General features: G+C 44.4%; 1 protein-coding gene across 2 annotated transcripts in view; it reads right to left on the bottom strand.

Annotated features, from left to right (window-relative positions):
- SLC38A5 (solute carrier family 38 member 5) overlaps positions 1 to 18,413 on the bottom strand; it is a 30,960-nt gene that overhangs the window by 6,222 nt on the left and 6,325 nt on the right. Inside the window, exons 1-7 of one of the 2 annotated variants that reach the window (XM_069943464.1) lie at positions 13,033 to 13,150; positions 9,763 to 9,852; positions 5,509 to 5,684; positions 5,078 to 5,159; positions 2,565 to 2,680; positions 310 to 383; positions 29 to 121 (exon numbers count right to left, since the gene is read on the bottom strand). In XM_069943464.1, the coding sequence (XP_069799565.1) occupies positions 29 to 121; positions 310 to 383; positions 2,565 to 2,680; positions 5,078 to 5,159; positions 5,509 to 5,606 (463 nt within the window). In that variant the 5' untranslated portion in view covers positions 5,607 to 5,684; positions 9,763 to 9,852; positions 13,033 to 13,150. Of the gene's footprint in view, positions 1 to 28; positions 122 to 309; positions 384 to 2,564; positions 2,681 to 5,077; positions 5,160 to 5,508; positions 5,685 to 9,762; positions 9,853 to 13,032; positions 13,151 to 18,413 lie in introns of those variants that run through there. The other variant, XM_069943465.1, reaches the window with a different exon arrangement.

The following is an 18,413-nucleotide window of genomic DNA, read 5'->3' as shown; positions in this document are numbered from 1 at the left end:
ACTTGTAGAGGGGACGATGTATACTCACCGCCCACATTATGGATGGTTATGATTAATGCTGCAAGAATTTTCCCCACCGATCCAAACGCTCTTTGTCCGAGCTGTTCATAGGCTCTCAGACCTGTCCAAAAGAGTTTACCATGAAACTAATAATAATGACTTAACTTAAGATGAGATGCCGGTTGCGGAAAGGGGTAATGACATAGGAAATATGGGTCTACCATATGTCCTCTGGCTCTATATACAGAGATAGGAGGTTAGTAATAAAAAAAAATAAACTCCAGAAGAAGAGGGAAAATGGTCACTCACCTACAACCCCCGAACACTTTAGGAGGAGGTGGATGGAGTAAGCAGACAGGAGAGCAATGGATATCAGAAGGATCCTACAAAGAAGAATAAAAGCATGGCCTTACACACTTATCCTTTATATACATATACACTGTAAGGCCATGTTCACACAAAGTATAACACCGGCCAGATGATCCTCACTTCTGCTGAATTGGGATGCGGGCGCATTAGTGTGCAGCCGGAGTTGCGTGCTCCATTGTGTTAACTGGCAGGTTCTCTGCGGCCGCTCTTCAATGAATAGTGGCCGCAGAAAACTGACATGTCAGTTTTTTGTGGGGCTGCTAGCGATCCCGGCTGGAGTGTATACTATGGGGGGGGATTTATGAAGCTTATGTCTGAGGTGTACGCCAGCGAGAAGGTGCAGATTCTTCTCCCTGGCATACGCCTCCCATGCGCCCCCCTCGCCCGATGGGTGGGCTGGCAGAGCTTGCGGGGGCATGATGAGGCGGGCGCCTCATTTATCATGATTTATGCCTGCTTGCAGGCGCAAATAATGATGCAAATCTACACCTGATGGAAGCAGGTGTAGATTTGGTACGCCAGGCGCAGATTTGGGCGCCCGGCTGGCCGGATTCACTAAGAGGCGTACACCTCTTAGTGAATCCTGCCACAAAAAGGGGGCGGGGCTTAACATAAGACCGGTGTATTTGTACGCCGGTCTTCATAAATGCCCCCCAATGTGTATACACTCCGGCCAGGATTCCCTGTAGCTGCAGCAAAATGTAAGTTGGCAACAACGCCCGTGATTAATACTTAACTTATGTTGTGTGAACCTAATAAGGTAAAGATGAAGCATCCATGCTAGAGTATCTATATAGTGCTTGTATGTATCTGTATGGCAGGTGTCTTCTATATGGCACGCCACTTATATCTCTACATAATTCATGGCCTGTAGATGGGTGTATGGGTCTGAAAATAACACATCCCCTGAAAATAAGACCTAGTAGAGTTTTTGCTGAATTGCAAATATAAGGCCTCCCCCAAAAGTAATACCTAGTTTTTGTTTGGAAGCAAGCCCGCCAAACAGAACACCGGGGCATGCAACTGTGATTCATTTTAGCCCGCCGCCATTGTCCCCTACCTTCACTGTCCTTTTCAGAACATGAAGACCGTCAACTGCCGCCAACCGCAATGTTCCCTTTCACGGCTTTCAATTGTAAATATGCGGTCAAGGCATGTCGAGGCCTATTGCCCTCCTCCTGTCCCCTACCACTAGATGTAGAGCTAAACACAGTATGCCGTTTTCCTGTCGCCTGCCACCATACAGTACACTGTCCCTGCTGTGCTGTACAAGTGTGCTGTGGTGAGCTCCCGCTGGTGACCGGAGGCCGCCATATCATACGCTGTCCCTGCTGTGCTGTACAAGTGTGCTGTGGTGTCCACTGGTGGCCATACGCTCTGTCCCAGCTGTGCATGTGACATGTGAATTCTTTGTGGAAAAATAAGACATCCCCTGAAAATAAGACCTAGCGTATTTTTGGGAGCAAACTTATTTTTGAGGAAACGGTAGTAGATTGGAGACCATAGATGTCTGTATATTAAGCATGTGGAAACTTCTATATTACATGGTATACATTTATCTCATAGGCTGTAGATGTGTATTCTGCATACATAACGGAGGTGGATATAAAGGAGGACACAGATAGCTGAAGGCCCCCTCGTGCATGAGGATTAAATGGGCCCCTTTGCTCTCTAGTAGCATATTATAGATCGCCTTCCATGTACCTCTCTTACAATTCATTAGTCTTGTATCGTATTTGCTCAATCCCTACAGGCAATCAGTCGGTAGGACGCTACCTGTAAGGTGACGTGTATAGGTTACACATATGGAGTGTTCACTCCTAGGTAGATCATATAGATGCAGTAGACCTTGCAGGGCATATGTCTGTGTAGAAGGTTGACTAAATATCTATTGCAGAGAGGCAGTGTTGAGTTGCCAGTATATATGAGTAGGAGATAGGCCTTACATCTGTGTAGCAGGCAGGCTGTATATCTGTAGAGGAGGCAGGAGGTATATTTATACATGTGGCAGCTTATATATCTATATAGTGAGCGTCTGTGTGTCGGGCCTGTGGGAATGGGAGCCTGCAATCTATCTAGCAGCAGCTGCTTACAGTCATTGCAGAATCTGTTCATGGAAAGGACTTTCCCAAACTGATAGCAGCCTGGACCGGAGCCAGGAGACCGTGCATAGTCACAGGGGGGCAAATACTTACACAAACAGAATGATCCCTGTGTTAGACATAGCGAAGGCAAGGCCCAGGATTCCACTGCCCATGATAGCATTGCTCAGGTTAAACACTGACATCCCGAAAGACGTCTTCCCATCAAACTGTGGAAGAAACAGCACAGGATTTGAATGATGGTGAATTTGTATATATGATACATAGTGTCCAGACGTCTGGAGTGAGGTCATTGTGCAGATCAGGCCATTACTGCAGTCAGTGACTAAATGTCTATGAGTCTATCAGATGTCCGTGTATGGGGCGGCATCATTATGATAGCATTTCCCCTAAAATAAACTCATCCCCAGTGTCTATAATATACCCTCCATGCCACAAGTAGACACAGGAACAGCTAAAGCCACTCTACATATTGAGGACCCTACAAACAGCTCCCTGTATCTCAGCATAGGGCCCATATAACATGGAAAGAGATATCGGGGCTTACTGCACTCTGGTTTTCTGTGGCATTAAGCTATAACTAGAGATGAGCGAACCGGGTTCGGGTTCGTTGTCTGGAAAACATGGATACAGCCAATGACTATATCCATGTTTTCCACATAGCCTTAGGTCTTTATCCAACTTCAGCAGCCACCGCTAATCAAATGCCGAAAGTTCGGGTTCCGATCGACTTGAGCATGCTCCAGGTTCGCTCATCTCTAGCTATAACCCAATACATCTAAAGGTTAGCTCTGTAGAGGGAATAGAGAACCATGGACATTCTCCTTTACTGCCTACGGTTCAGAGAAGGTACAAGACGACACGGCAGCTTTATAGCTTTCTCCTTAGTTGCCTGGAGACAAGTCGAGCCGAGCTGTAAGAAAATGATATAAGATGTCGTTGTTTTCTTATTGATGTTGAAGGTAACACACTGAGAGCCTGAAAAGCTGGAGAAAAGAGCCATGAAGAAATGACGATACCATTTATGAGCAGAGTCTCTGAGGCTTCTGCACCGGAGCAGCTAGAATAAAGCCATTCAGCAGCGGTAAAGTGTTATTTGTATTACAGAGAGTACCATCGCTCTTCCACTCAGGGCAAGTCCTCAGCGGACACCATAAGAATTGTTTGCTGTCTAACCTTTTAGTGTTTGGAAATAACAAGGAAATGCTTCTCATGGCAAAAGAAGAACAGAAAACTGGTAGCAATGATTTTCTCTGTAACTTTACCATACGACGGTAAAACATCTGGGTCCTGAAGAAGAGTGGCATGTATCCACATACTTTATTTCGGTCTCATCTTAAGACCAAACATGGCTGCTATATCCCTAATGATGCTATGACATTTTTAGGTGACCTCTAAAAACCATAACTATATCAAGTCCTTATTATCTTACAAAGTTTCAGGAACGCCAAGGATGCAGACGTCTATTTTAGGCGTGATTTCGTCCTGGTAAGTTATCATCAGGGTTTTCATGAAATGTCTTGCAGCCAACCATAATAGATCTTGACTGAATAATGGATTGGACTGGATGGACTGTTTGTTCATTGGTTATTTCTGGATTATTAAGTAATTTGTTTGTGACAATGAAAATGAGAAAGTCAACTGTACTGTACAATTTTAGTTATAGCTTTCTCCAGATCTATAGGCCACTGTAGAGTTTTTTTCCAGGATGCTTCACCTTGGAAGGTTTTATAGACAGATGTATCAACTGAGGGGCCTATTAGATGAAGCGAATTTTCGTTTTCAACGATTAATGACAATGACAAACGAGCGCTTTTGGGAACATCCTGAAATCGTGTGAATTATGATCGTTTGTATGCTCTAGTATGCGAACGATCGTAATAATGAACAACTGTTGTGTACATAAACCGAAAGATTAGCGAACAATTAATGATGATTTTATAGTCAGCTTAAAAGATGCGATCAGCGATCAGGATCGTTGCCTGCATACACACTGAAAGATTATCATTTAAATTTGAACGATATAACGATTTTTCGTATAATTGTCTCGTGTAATAGAAGCTCTCCGCCACGGAATCCCCCCTGCCTCAGTGTCTCTATGGGATGGCTCGCACACCTCCGCTCCCAACTTAAAGAATTGACATATCGCGAGCCATCTCATAGAGACAATTTGTGACACTGAGGCAGGCGGGATTCCGCCTATATTATATAGGAGCAGATATTTCCTTTTTTTTAGATTCTTTCCTTCTAGGTTTATTCCAGAACCTCCATCCATACCAGACACAGCAGCTACTAAAGTTTAACATATTTTCAATGAGCATCTTGAAGGGGAATTTAAAGAGAAGGTTTGATGTGTAGAGACTGTATAGAAGATCTCAGGCCCAAACATATCCATATGTAGAGGTCTTTGCTGCCATTCTTCAACTTATGACACAGTTGTGAAATCATATCACGCTTTCTGGCGAAGCTGGAAATTTGAAGGTGCTGCTTTTTCGTTGTACAAAAACTGATTTTACCATTCCCTATCTTATCCTGCTTTAATAATCAGATTTTTCTACGAATAAAGCATTTCTAAAAGGGGATGTTTTAGAGAAATCCATACTTACGTCAGTAAACTGGGTTTTCTGACTAGTTACGTGTTGCAAGAATCCCTCCTGCTCCTGGCTGACTGGTTCATCTGCCTCATATCTGGAATAAAACATAATATACATGGCTAGTGACATGAAGGACGTGCATGCAATCTTTTCGCTAGTTATGGAAAACAAAATGAAATTTCAAACTCAAGATAGCACCTTGGAAAGTAGAGCTCACTTTAGATGACATACTGTAATACTGGGGTGTCAAACCCCCTGACCAAACTCCTATCATGTCTGGATAGCCAAAGGTATAGTTATCCAGGTATGATGATAACTGTAGTTTTGCAGCAGCTGGGGGGGGGGGGGGGGGCTGTGAGTTTGACACCTGTGTCATTGTGGGGTACATTACTCTAATCTCATGAGATCAATGTAACATGTAGAATCTTCCAGATATCTCTTACCCCTCCTCCAGCGTTACTCTGTCGGTATTCAGGCTTTCAGATACACTTCCGTTTAGCATTAGGGAATCTTCGCCATCCCCCAGTTTATCCATTTCCATACTGAACACCCGGCACCTTTATTAATGAACTGATGACACAAAGGACAATTGGAGAGGAGATGGTATAGAGCAGTGACCCTGGAGGGGGTGACAGAAGGGATCCTAAGTGAGCAATCACTTCATTAAGTATTACTTACACATCCTAATACCCCAAATAGTTCTGTGCCCCAAATAGTTCTGTACCCCAAATAGTTTACATTTTGGGTTGATCACTATTAGGACATCAGCCCTGATGAAGAAGCGGAACCATATAGCATTGCTTACCTGTCTGCCCCAGATCCAAAACCAACAACAATCCATTTGTTTTTGGAATATGTAATACTCTCCCCTACCACATCCTCTCACTGCTTCCTGGTTGCGTACTATCATACCTCCCAGAATGCACTGCTTTCCCTCAATTTTCCATTACAGGCACTTTACCATCAGGCCTGGGCTGAAGCACTGGAGGCGGGCTGACCCACCCCCAGTGGGAGGAAACCTCCGCCCCTCTATGACACTGCTCTGTTAGAATCAATCAACCTGTATCATAGAGGAACGGGGGTTTCCTCCCATTGGGGGTGGGTCAGCCCGCCTCCAGTGCTTCAGCCCAGGCCTGATGGTAAAGTCCCTTTAAAGTTCTCCCACCCATCCTGCTCCCCTCCCCAGTTCCCTTCCCAGAGCTGATGCAGAACATTTCAGTACACAGCAGACTATTGCCCTGCAGTCAGTAAATCTGCAGCACCTGCTGCATTAGTTTTCTGGCAGCTCCTCTTTCTGTGGCATTGTTCAGCACAAGCAAGCATAGTCTCAACACATCTCATTCTTCCCTAAAAATATATATGTGGCAGTATATGTAAATGTAATATATATGAAGTAGTGACATCGCTTAGGGGCTGGACTTGAGCTCAGAGAGAAGGTCCAGCCACACCTACAGAGGAAGCTAGGGAGGATGCATTGTCTCTGGAGAGAGGGAGGAGCATGGAAGCTGCTGAGACAACACCACACTAAAAAGTAAAGGACTACACAACTTCTTGAGTGAACCCTAAGACACGGTATTAGTAGGTTATATTTCCTAAGCTGCTTGTTGATGGTTGCCATAGAAAACAAAGCATTTGGGTATGCTGGGAGTTGTAGTTCAGGGACACCTGAGGATGTGCTGGGGTGTACACAGGGTTAAGGGGGCTGCGGTTGGTGGTTGCCCTGTGGTTAGCTTGTCAATAAGACACAGACTTCCTGTGAGAGTTGTTGAGCCCCATGTGTTTTTCTACATGGTGCTGTGCAGGTGTCAGGGAGGACAGAGTTGCTATATACGGTTACACTTCTAAAAATACTCGCTTGCATCAATGCAGAGACTTTTTAACCAGAAGTTAAACAACATGATGGCAAAAGCAGATAGGACTCCCAGGGCTTCTGATCAGCATGTAATGTATGTAATATTTAGCTGAAGCCTTATAGACAGGACTCTGGAGAAGGTGACTGACATAGTCTGTGTAGTCATAATACTTGTCACCCTGCGTATTCAGAGAACAAGCAGCTGAATCACATGGCACAGCGCAGGAGACGCTCAGCTCCAGGATATATAGTTTCTATGATTTATTTCAGGTCAGCCATCTTTGAATAGCTATTAGGCACTGCAGGAGACATAAGGCACTTTAATATAACTTTAATATAGCTATAGCAGTGTTTTATACGAGCCATCGCAGGAATACAGGGACTAAAAATAAACATAAAAAAGTATTTGGAAAAAAAGAATCTTGGAAAAAACAAGTCCGCTCACAGCCTTCCAAATAAAAGAAGGATCTCAGAAGGTGGGAGTGAAAGGAGATGCAGTGTCCTATAGGCCAGAATTAAAGGGGATGTACTGTATAAGGGTAAGAAAAAAAGACCTGCTCCTTTTCTTCCAAAACAGCGCCACTGTTGCTTATGGGCCCTGTCTGGTATTGCATCTCAGCCCCATACTGGCAGCCATGTGTAAGAACAAGAACGGAAACAAACATATGGTTATTGATGCAGTGATCTTTTAGAGCTATTAGTTGTCATCTCCCTTCTCCCAAACTGCAGCGGAGGTAAAGGGAGTTTGACTGTGACGTCCCTGCTACACAGCATCATGGTATAGATGACATCATATATAACCTGCTATACAGCATCATGGTATAGATGACATCATATATAACCTGCTATACAGCATCATGGTATAGATGACATCATATATAACCTGCTATACAGCATCATGGTATAGATGACACATATATAACCTGCTATACAGCATCATGATATAGATGACACTTATATATAACCTGCTATACAGCATCATGATATAGATGACACTTATATATAACCTGCTATACAGCATCATGGTATAGATGATGCTTATATATAACCTGCTATACAGCATCATGGTATAGATGACATCATATATAACCTGCTATACAGCATCATGGTATAGATGACATCATATATAACCTGCTATACAGCATCATGGTATAGATGACATCATATATAACCTGCTATACAGCATCATGGTATAGATGACATCATATATAACCTGCTATACACCATCATGGTATAGATGACACATATATAACCTGCTATACAGCATCATGGTATAGATGACACATATATAACCTGCTATACAGCTTCATGGTATAGATGACACATATATAACCTGCTATACACCATCATGGTATAGATGACACTGATATATATATATCCTGCTATACAGCATCATGGTATAGATGACACTGATATATATATATATCCTGCTATACAGCATCATGGTATAGATGACACTTATATATAACCTGCTATATAGCTTCATGGTATAGATGACCTTCATCTTCATGATCTTTATCCTAATAACTATAATTCCTCTAAGATATGTGAAACTTTTAACATTTGCAGTTGAGCAGATTAATATCTGGCGTATAGGAAACGTCTGGCACTGCACCCAGATACCAGGGCTTGCCGCTGTATGGGAGGCATGTCTGACCTGGTGACCCCATTTACAAATCATCTGGCATCTAACACTGAGACACATCAAGAAATTCCATTGTATCCTATTATACCGAGATATGTTCTCCAGGACAATGTCAATAAAGTTTTTTTTTTTGTTTAAGTGATGTTACGGATGTTACGGATGTTACTAGAATTTGTAGCACATGAGCCTGCACTCTGTGACTAAAAGATTGTAATAAAGCACAACGAGGCCAAACATCAGGGCTGGGGGATGGAAATGTGACCCTAACTTCATTACTAGCATCGAGCATATCCTGCATACATGTCATAAAAACTTTGACATAGTCATGGAGAAGCTCTTAACCCCTTGCTGCAGCTTCCGTACAGCTAGGGACCCCCAGACATCTACAGCGCTCAGCAATAGACTTTGAATAGAGCGGCAGATGAAATGCTTTTAAGCCAGGCTTAAATAGGAGACTGGGGTCTGTTTATGACGATCACAGGGGTCTTTAATACCCAAGGAGGCGGCTGATATCAGCAGTGCCATTGGGCTTTCTGTTTAGCGTCCCTTTAAGGACAATCAGGCTGACATAAATATTTGCATGATGAGATATAAGCGGCGATGGGGCGTCTTCTGGACAGCGGGAGGAAGAAGCAGCCTTGTATCTTATAATAGCCGCTCCTGAGATGCCGGTGACCAGCAATTACCCTGTCAGTTCAATGGAGGCCTTTATACCCCAGCGCCGCTCCGGCAAATATAGAAACGTTTGTGCATTCACGGAAAGTCCTTGAGTCGTCCTCTTCTTTCCAAAACTTTCCTTCAGACCATGCCTGACTGTATCGTTCATATAAACCAAAGCTAAGTCTGACAGCGCTATGTCTGGTGGGCCACAGTAAGTATAAGAGGATGCACGGTGGAATAGGCCGCACTAAGTACAAAGAGAGTCCTGCAGCATCCAATGTAGGTGTCCAAACAGCAACTTATTACACACAGCTCATTGAGATCAGCAACTTATGGTCTTTATCAAGCCAATGTATCCGTTATATTGTCATCCAGCTTTCCCAGGCCCCTGAATGTCAAATATCTCAGATCTAGCATTCAGGCTGTGACAGCCATAGGTAAAGTTGTCACCCACAAAAGCAAAAGGTTATTGCCGGTGCTGAAACGTCTCTTCACGAATACAGATTCTACCAATCGCTGTGTATTAAGAAGAGTATTTACCTGTGGTGGTGGTGGTGGACGGCCGGATGGTGATAGGCTGATGGGGTGTTACAGTGTTCTACAGCAGACGGTGACCTTTTCCATCCTACCCTGCAAGACACAAAGTAGAAAGTCAGCACCTTGTGTTCACTTGTGAAATCCCCATACAGACCATAAATGTCACACACATACGCCACAGCGAGCATCGTCCACAGCACCATCATCTGGTGGCATAGTGGTATTAGGGTAGAGGGTGCTCTCTATCCCAGTTATAGGCTATGTTCACACTACGTAAAAGTACGGCCGTTGTTGCTATCAGCCATGCTATCAGCCATGGTGGCCATGCAGCTTCAGTAGCCGTCGGCCACTCCATACACATGCTAACTAGGCTCAACCAGGCGTCTGTGTGTTCACACAGGGGAATATCGGATTCTTTTTCTTAAAGGGGTTACCCAGGATTGAGAAAAACATAGCTGCTTCCATAAACAGCGCCACTCTTGTCCTTTGAGTGCAGTATTGCAGCTCATTTTCATTGAAGTAAATGTATCAGAGTTGTAATACTACACATAACCAGGGGCGGCGCTGTTGTTTTTTTTGTTGTTTTATTTTAAAACAGCAATCTTCTTTTTCTTATGCGGGATACCCCCTTAGGTAGTTAAGGACTGGGTGCTGAATCTTAATATGCTTGACTCTTCTTTCCACCGGTATCATCTGTTGTGGAAGTTACATGGGACAATAATCGGCCTGTCTAAAAGTGTCAGCCAAGGAACAGAAAAAAATCCTTATCCTTGGCTGATCGCATCTCTTGGGACATAAGTTATATATCTATTGGCCGCACTTCTCCCTGTGCAAACTGGGCATGTGCGACTGAAAGCAACACATTTAGATGGCCGAACGAACAACGCAGGGATTAGTGTGGCCTGGCGACGTGACTGGTTGTGAAGGCACTGCAAATGAGCACCGATCCTGCTGACCGGCGGCAGTCAGCGTCCTTGCATGGCAACATGAGCTCTGCCTCATATTGCCAGGTTTGGTGTGATGTGTTTGGGCTCCTATGCTGACAGCAGTGGTTTGTGGAACCATTATCTGCTGCCTCTTATACACATTGCCGGGTGGTTATTGGATCAGACGTTGGGCCTAAAAAAAAAAGACCTACTGGTCCCTTCTCTGGTCACTAGAAAGTGAAGCCAGGACTCCTTAGGGCTGCATCCATATTCTGCAGCCAGCGATAATCAGATGCCGCACGCTTGGGTTCGGCTGGACCCAAGCATGCATCAATTGTGCTCATCTCTAGACCTGGCACATCTGTTCATTACATGAATGGCCCAATGGTTTCAGTGAGATCTGTGCAGTACTTCATTCCTCCTGGGGTGGCGCTGCAGGGAAAGGAACACTTGTTGCTTAGTTCTGCTGCAGATCCCAGCTGATCATTGATCGTCCCAGCAGCAGAAATCATACATATCCTGTAGCTTGTTTGTTTAGTAGGAAACATGATGTGACTGTACAACACAATATATCGACTCCTACAACTTAGGGTTTATTTACACTGATCCTTTCCGCTGTGTAGTATACAACAGATCTTCTTGTGTACTTCTCATTGCAGAGTGAAATTTGCGGTGAAAATCGATTGGCATTCCATACACTTTAATCTCATCTGCCTTCAGTAATGCTCCAGGTCATGCGGATGGCGTTGTCAAACCGGTCATGTCTTGTCCTTATTATTTCTCTGGATTTGTGGTGTGAAATCCAAATCCTCCACCCGGCCGTGCAGTAAAAACTACATTGTGACTGCACCATGTGGCTATACCCATACATCCCTGTGCACACACCGCAGTACCCTCGCCATGTCACTGTGATACGTTGCTTATTTTTCTGAAGGTTTTTATGATGGAGAAATCTGCATCTTCTAAACGACAGCATGGCCTCCCATTAAAGGTAACAGTATGTGTTTCTGGAGCAGAATACACCTGGATGGAACCCTCAGAATCCACACAGAAATCCGTGGGGATGGGCTCATTTACTTTTTGCTCTCATTTTTTGTCTTCACTCTTTTCATATGCGCTTCCACTGACAGTAAAACACTCAGGCACATGTTTGAGATACATATAAACAGATCATAATAACAATAAATGTCCTTAACAAACAGTTGCCGAAACAAAAAAGCAAAGTTGAGTTAAAAATGCATATAAGGTATCCAATGTAACAAATATTATACATGTATGTATTCTGTCACAATAGAGAAGTGCAGCTCTGGAGGGGAAGGCTTCTTTGTTCTGCTTCTTAGGAAGCAGTGGCCTTATGTTCCATGGTTTGGGGGGGGGGGGGAGTTTCTATATTGTATACTGGTGTATACAGTAGGACAGTCTGCGCCTTTGTTGGTCCCTAATTCTCTAATATAGAGAGAGGAAGGAACACTGTCAGCCTCGCACTTTTTGTTCTCCACTTACTTAGCTTCCTTATTTTCTTTTTGGCCACGTTTTCCAGCAGAGAGGACGACAAAACAAGGAGGGAAGGGGGGCTATGGTAAGCAGAGGGTTAACCAGAACCCCTCGGGGGGGGGGGGGGGGGGGGGGGGGGGGGGGGGGGGGTAACTAACTTACCAACAGATTTGGAACACTTCTACCCAAAACTTACTTTTAACTATTTCCTGCCCACAATGCAAAGCAGTAAAGTAGGTGTTTCCAGCTGTTGCGGGGCTGTCCATGTAGCAGAGCTGATTTTGCCATTTTTCATTTGGCTCAATTATAGTGACATCAAAAAGTGTTTTTCCATAAGACTGCAGCTCAGTCTGCTACATTACACCAATTCAGAGAACTATCCCAATGAAGATCTGATCAGCTCTGCAACATTCTGTAGATGCCTCAGGCCGTCCTGCTGGGGTTTGTAGTTCTACTTAAAGGTCACTTAAAGGGGTACATAAGTTAAGAACCAAGTTGAATTGCAGGAAAGACAAGAAATGAGTTTCCTCTCTGACACGTGTTCTCTCTCTGACACCAATATGCTAGATAGGGAAGCCTTCTCCTTTCTATTATTCCAGCACCCCACCCACCAGGGGTACATCCCTTTATTAAAGTAGGGACCCCAGTTCCCTCTGTAACCCCCCCTCCACTCTATGACTAATGGGAGGGGCCCTTGCACTTGAAGTTGGCTGGCTGCTTAAAGGTGCAGATCAAGTGTCGTCTGATGCAAGAGGCGCATGGAGTTGCATCAAGGCTGCTGGAAGTCATGGATTGTGGGTTTAGGATCCCCCTGCTCCGCCTCAGTCACACCCCACCTCGACCCAGCACTCACCCAACACATCTCAGGGAAGGGGTGCTCCACTCTTGGGGGGATTTTTACTTGCAGCTGGAATTCTCAGGACGAGGATCAATGCTGTCACCCTGCACACACACACACACACACAGGCAGAAAGGCCCGCCCTGGCCAACCCCGATCAGTGTCACATAGAGGCGGGCCGGCCTCCCTCCAGCGTATAAGGGCTGCAAGTAATATTCACTGAGTGCATTCATGTAGTTCCCTGGATGGAGGGAGGGGGCCCCCCGAGAAGAGAGGCCGCACTGTTCTCCTTTAATAATTCCTGCCAGTCCCCATACACAGTGTCCACTCATAGCCAGTATGCCTAGAATTAGTGTCTCCACGCTCACCCCCAAAGAAGAGCCAGCGCCTAACCCTCCATACCCCTTCTGAAAACCCATGACAAAAATTTAAAATAGGATAGGTTCTAGCATAGGGCGGTGAGACTATGGCCAATCACTTGCTGTTGTGGAACTACAAGTCTCAGCAGGGTTTTGTACACGTATCTCCATGCTGTAGGTAGACAGCATTTAGTATCCTTCCATAGAGAAGTAAAACCGGCCATAAGTAATTCATATTAAATCTTTTACATGCCGTAATATACCAAATGGCTGATACCAGAGAACAATAGATTTCACCTGTATAACAGATTGAAGTTACGTAGATATAGGGTACTATTAAGCAAACGATTAACGGTAAATGATCTCAATAGACGGCTATAGCGAACGACCTGAAATCGTTTGTTAAATTACACGGAAAGATGATCGTTACTTATGATCGTTCTTGCAGTTGTCTTGTCGTTGCTATTGCGTTCGTCGCTACTGCGAACGACTGAACAACGTCTTATTGCATGCGAACGATTTGCAAACGATCAACGATGAAATTAGGTCCTAATTCTATCAAACTACCAACGATTTCTCGTTGATCATTTAATCGTTGCCTGCTATTACAATGAACGATCGTTCAAATATGAATGTTCTAACGATTTTTCAAAATATGATCGTCCCGTGTAATAGGGCCCTTAACTGGACGATTATTGGCCTTACGATTACCGACCGATAATCATTCAGTGTATTGGCACATGTTGAGAGATTATGATCCATCTGCAGTGTGGCGCCCCACTTAATAGGAAAGGCGGCCGCCCAACCAATCTAAGGATCCCCCTTCTTGCTGTCTGTGTGTGTAATAGCACAGAGCCACGAGGGAGAAGTGAATGATGAGCTGACATATCGGCATTTGCTTCCTCAGTTTATTGGGTCATGTAATACAGCCTTTAAAGGGGAATTCCGCTCAGACATAACTTTTGATATGTTGCTGCCCATGGTGAGACTTACAATTCATTCCATACTTGTTATTATCTATTCAGTCTCCTTCACCCCGTTCTCAGCTGCTGCTTTCTGATGCAGACACAAAAAATCTGTGTGTGAACCTCTCTCTCTTTCCCCCTCCCTTCTGAGATGGCTGATGTAAATAAGTTCCTGACTGGCTGTATCTGCAACATTGTAGCTTCTCTGTAATGTTGGGAGGATTAATCACAGTGAGTTCATTACTGCAACCCGACCCCAGAATAACCCTCCTAGCATAATAAAGAAGCTAAAAAGTTGCAGGTAAAGCCAGCCAGGGACTTGTTTACACCAGCCGTCTCATAAGGGAGGGGAAAAGAGAGAGAGGGAAAGGCTCACACACAGATTTTAGTGTCTTTAACAGAAAGCAGCAGCTCAGAACTGGGGGAATGAGACTGAATAGATCATAACAAGTATAGAAGGAATTGTTAGACTTACCATGGGCAGCAACATATCAAAAGTTATGTTTGAGAGGAATACCCCTTTAAGGGCCTTTTACATGGGCCAATAATTGTCGGCCGCACATCCTCCTGTGTAAAAGGGTTCTGTGTGGTCGATAATGACAAAGGGAAACTGACAGCAGATATATGTATATATCAATGCTGTCAGTTTCCAGATCACAAGCAGTCTGTACTTACCACGCTGCTTGTGATCCAGGATCTGACTCCTTCAGTCCTCCGGCTGTATGTTCAGACCTCGCCTCCTCCGGAATGATTGACAGCCAGAGATACAGCCGGAGGACTGGAGAGACATGCCGAACCACAAGCAGCATGTATGTAAGTATTGGCTACTTATGATCTGGAAACTGACAGCACAGATATATATACATATCCCAGAACCCAATATATACATATCTGTGCTATCAGTTTCCAGGGCTGCATGAAAGATACAGTGATTGTTCATGCAGCCCGGGCGCTCGATTTCTTGTGTCATGTAAAGGCATCGCAAACAACCACCAATTTCGCTGACCAGCGGCAGTTTGTGGTCGCTCGCGGCAAAGCAGTCATCAGGTCTCAGCAGCTTTAGTCAGAATAGACACCTACAAGTCCAGTGAACCGTGGGGCCCGGTCTATGTATGTGAGGTCTCTCTATAGTAGGGTAATAGTACATGGGAGGTCTCTCTATAGTAGGGTAATAGTACATGGGGGGCTTGGTCTATGTATGTGAGGTCACTCTATAGTAGGGTAATAGTATATGGGGGCCCGGTCTATGTATGTGAGGTCACTCTATGGTAGGGTAATAGTACATGTGAGGTCTCTCTATAGTAGGGTAATAGTATATGGGGGCCCGGTCTATGTATGTGAGGTCACTCTATAGTAGGGTAATAGTATATGGGGGCCCGGTCTATGTATGTGAGGTCACTCTATAGTAGGGTAATAGTACATGGGGGCCCGGTCTATGTATGTGAGGTCTCTCTATAGTAGGGTAATAGTATATGGGGGCCCGGTCTATGTATGTGAGGTCTCTCTATAGTGAGGTAATAGTACATGGGGGGCTTGGTCTATGTGAGGTCTCTCTATAGTAGGGTATTAGTATATGGGGGCCTGGTCTATATATGTGAGGTCTCTCTATAGTAGGGTAATAGTATATGGGGGCCCGGTCAGGGCCGGTTTTAGACTAGATGTGGCCCTGGGCGAAGTTAAAGGTGGGGCCCCAAATGCTGAAATATTTTAGCAACAATTTAAGGTCCCCATACATGTTACTCTTTTGTTGGTGGTACCTGTTGCTCCTGGTGGGTTCGGCCATCAGCGTAAGGTGTATGGGGCTCTCTGGACAGTCCTCTGACAGATGATATCAGTGGACATAGGGGGTCGAGCTTGATGGAAAATCAACGCCCAACCTCTTTGTTCTCAGAGAGATAAGCCGGCATCAGATCTGTATGGCTATGGCTTTCCCCTCTCATAGAGAACACAGGAACACTCAGATGTGCCAAATTTCTGTGTATGGGGAGGACGGGACCGGATGGGAGAGATAATTGTCAGCTGAAGGATTGTTCAGCCCGCAGTTATTGGAAGTGTACGGCCACTTTTAAGGCCGTATTACACAGCCTGATATTCCGCAGAAGCGAGCGCCAATCTGGTAGAATGGAGCTCGCTTAGAGAGCCTACTACATGGCTCTTTTATGATGCAGCAAAAGCTATGGAGGAGATTTATCAAACTGGTGTAAAGAAGAATTGGCTCAGTTGCCCCTAGCAACCAATCAGATTCCACCTACTTAGAATGTGAGTAATGAAAGGTGGAATCTGATTGGTTGCTAGGGGCAACTGAGCAAGTTTCATTTTACACCATGTTTGATAAATTTCCCCCCCTATGTGTATATATACAGTATATCATTAGTGATGTGTGTGCAATCCTTGCTGTATATAGTAAACAATAAAGATATATACTACCTGATTAAGGTCCCCCGGTGTCCTCAGGCCGTGTCTGTGATATATACTACCTGATCATGTTCCCCAGTGTCCTCTCAGAGCGATAGCGTCCTGATTCGGACAATTTTCGCTCCATGTATTAGGGCCCTTACTCAGTTCAGAAGGTTACATGCCGGGACTGCCGCTATATGCCAGGACTGCCGCTACATGTCAGGACTGCAGCTACATTATGGGTCTGCCGCTACATGTCGGGACTGCCGCTACATGTCGGGACTGCCGCTACATGTCAGGACTGCCGCTACATGTCGGGACTGCCGCTACATGTCGGGACTGCCGCTACATGCCGGGACTGCCCCTACATGCCGGGACTGCCGCTACATTATGGGACTGCCCCTACATTATGGGACTGCCCCTACATGGCAGGACTGCCGCTACATTCTGGGACTGCCGCTACATTATGGGACTGCCGCTACATTATGGGACTGCCACTACATGCCAGGACTGCCGCTAGTGGTGTAAACACAAGAACTATTTATATGAATTGCATTAAAAAAATAAAATAAAAAAATCACTATAATCAGGACCAAATATTACCTCCATACCGTTATTGAAGAAAACACACTATATATAGGCCAATATTACCACCATAAAGTGACCGCCCCATAATGACTTTATATACACTATATACAGACCAATATTACCGCCATAGAGTGACCACCGCATGACTCTTTATATACACTATATACAGACCAATATTACCGCTATAGGCTGGGTTCACACTATGTATATTTCAGGCAGTATTTGGTCCTCATGTCAGGTCCTCATAGCAACCAAAACCAGGAGTGGATTGAAAACACAGAAAGGATCTGTTCACATAATGTTGAAATTGAGTGGATGACCGCCATATAACAGTAAATAACGGCCATTATTTCAATACCACAGCCGTTGTTTTAAAATAACAGCAAATATTTGCCATTAAATGACAGCCATCCACTCAATTACAACATTATGTGAACAGAGCCTTTCTGTGTTTTCAATCCACTCCTGGTTTTGGTTGCTATACAGCCTCACAAATACAGCCTCAAATATACATAGTGTGAACCCAGCCATAGACTGACCACTGTATAATGAATGACTCTATATACACTGTATACAGACGAATATTATGTGTCTGTAACTCTATGGCTGTACTTTTGGTCTGTATATAGTTTATATATAGAGTCATTATGTGGTGGTCACTGTATGGCGGCAATTTGGCAATATCATTATGTGGTGGTCAATCTATGGCAGTAATGACTATATATACACTATATACCGACCAATATTAATGCCAAAGAGTGACCACCGCATAATGACACTTTATACAGACCAATATTATTGCCAAAGAGTGACCACCGCATAATGGCTCTATATACAGACCAATATTACCGCCATAGACTGACCACCACATAATAACTCTATATACAGACCAATATTACTGCCATACAGTGACCACCACATAACTCTATATACACACTATATACAGACCAATATTACCGCCATAGAGTGACCGCCACATAACTCTATATACACACTATATACAGACCAATATTACCGCCATAGAGTGACCGCCACATAATGACACTATATACAGACCAATATTACTGCCATACAGTGACCACCACAT

This window comes from Dendropsophus ebraccatus, chromosome 10, assembly GCF_027789765.1.
Source record: "Dendropsophus ebraccatus isolate aDenEbr1 chromosome 10, aDenEbr1.pat, whole genome shotgun sequence".
Classification (NCBI taxonomy): Eukaryota; Metazoa; Chordata; class Amphibia; order Anura; family Hylidae; genus Dendropsophus; species Dendropsophus ebraccatus.
Note: the sequence above shows the minus strand (reverse complement) of the source record. Positions and strands in the feature narration are given on the sequence as shown.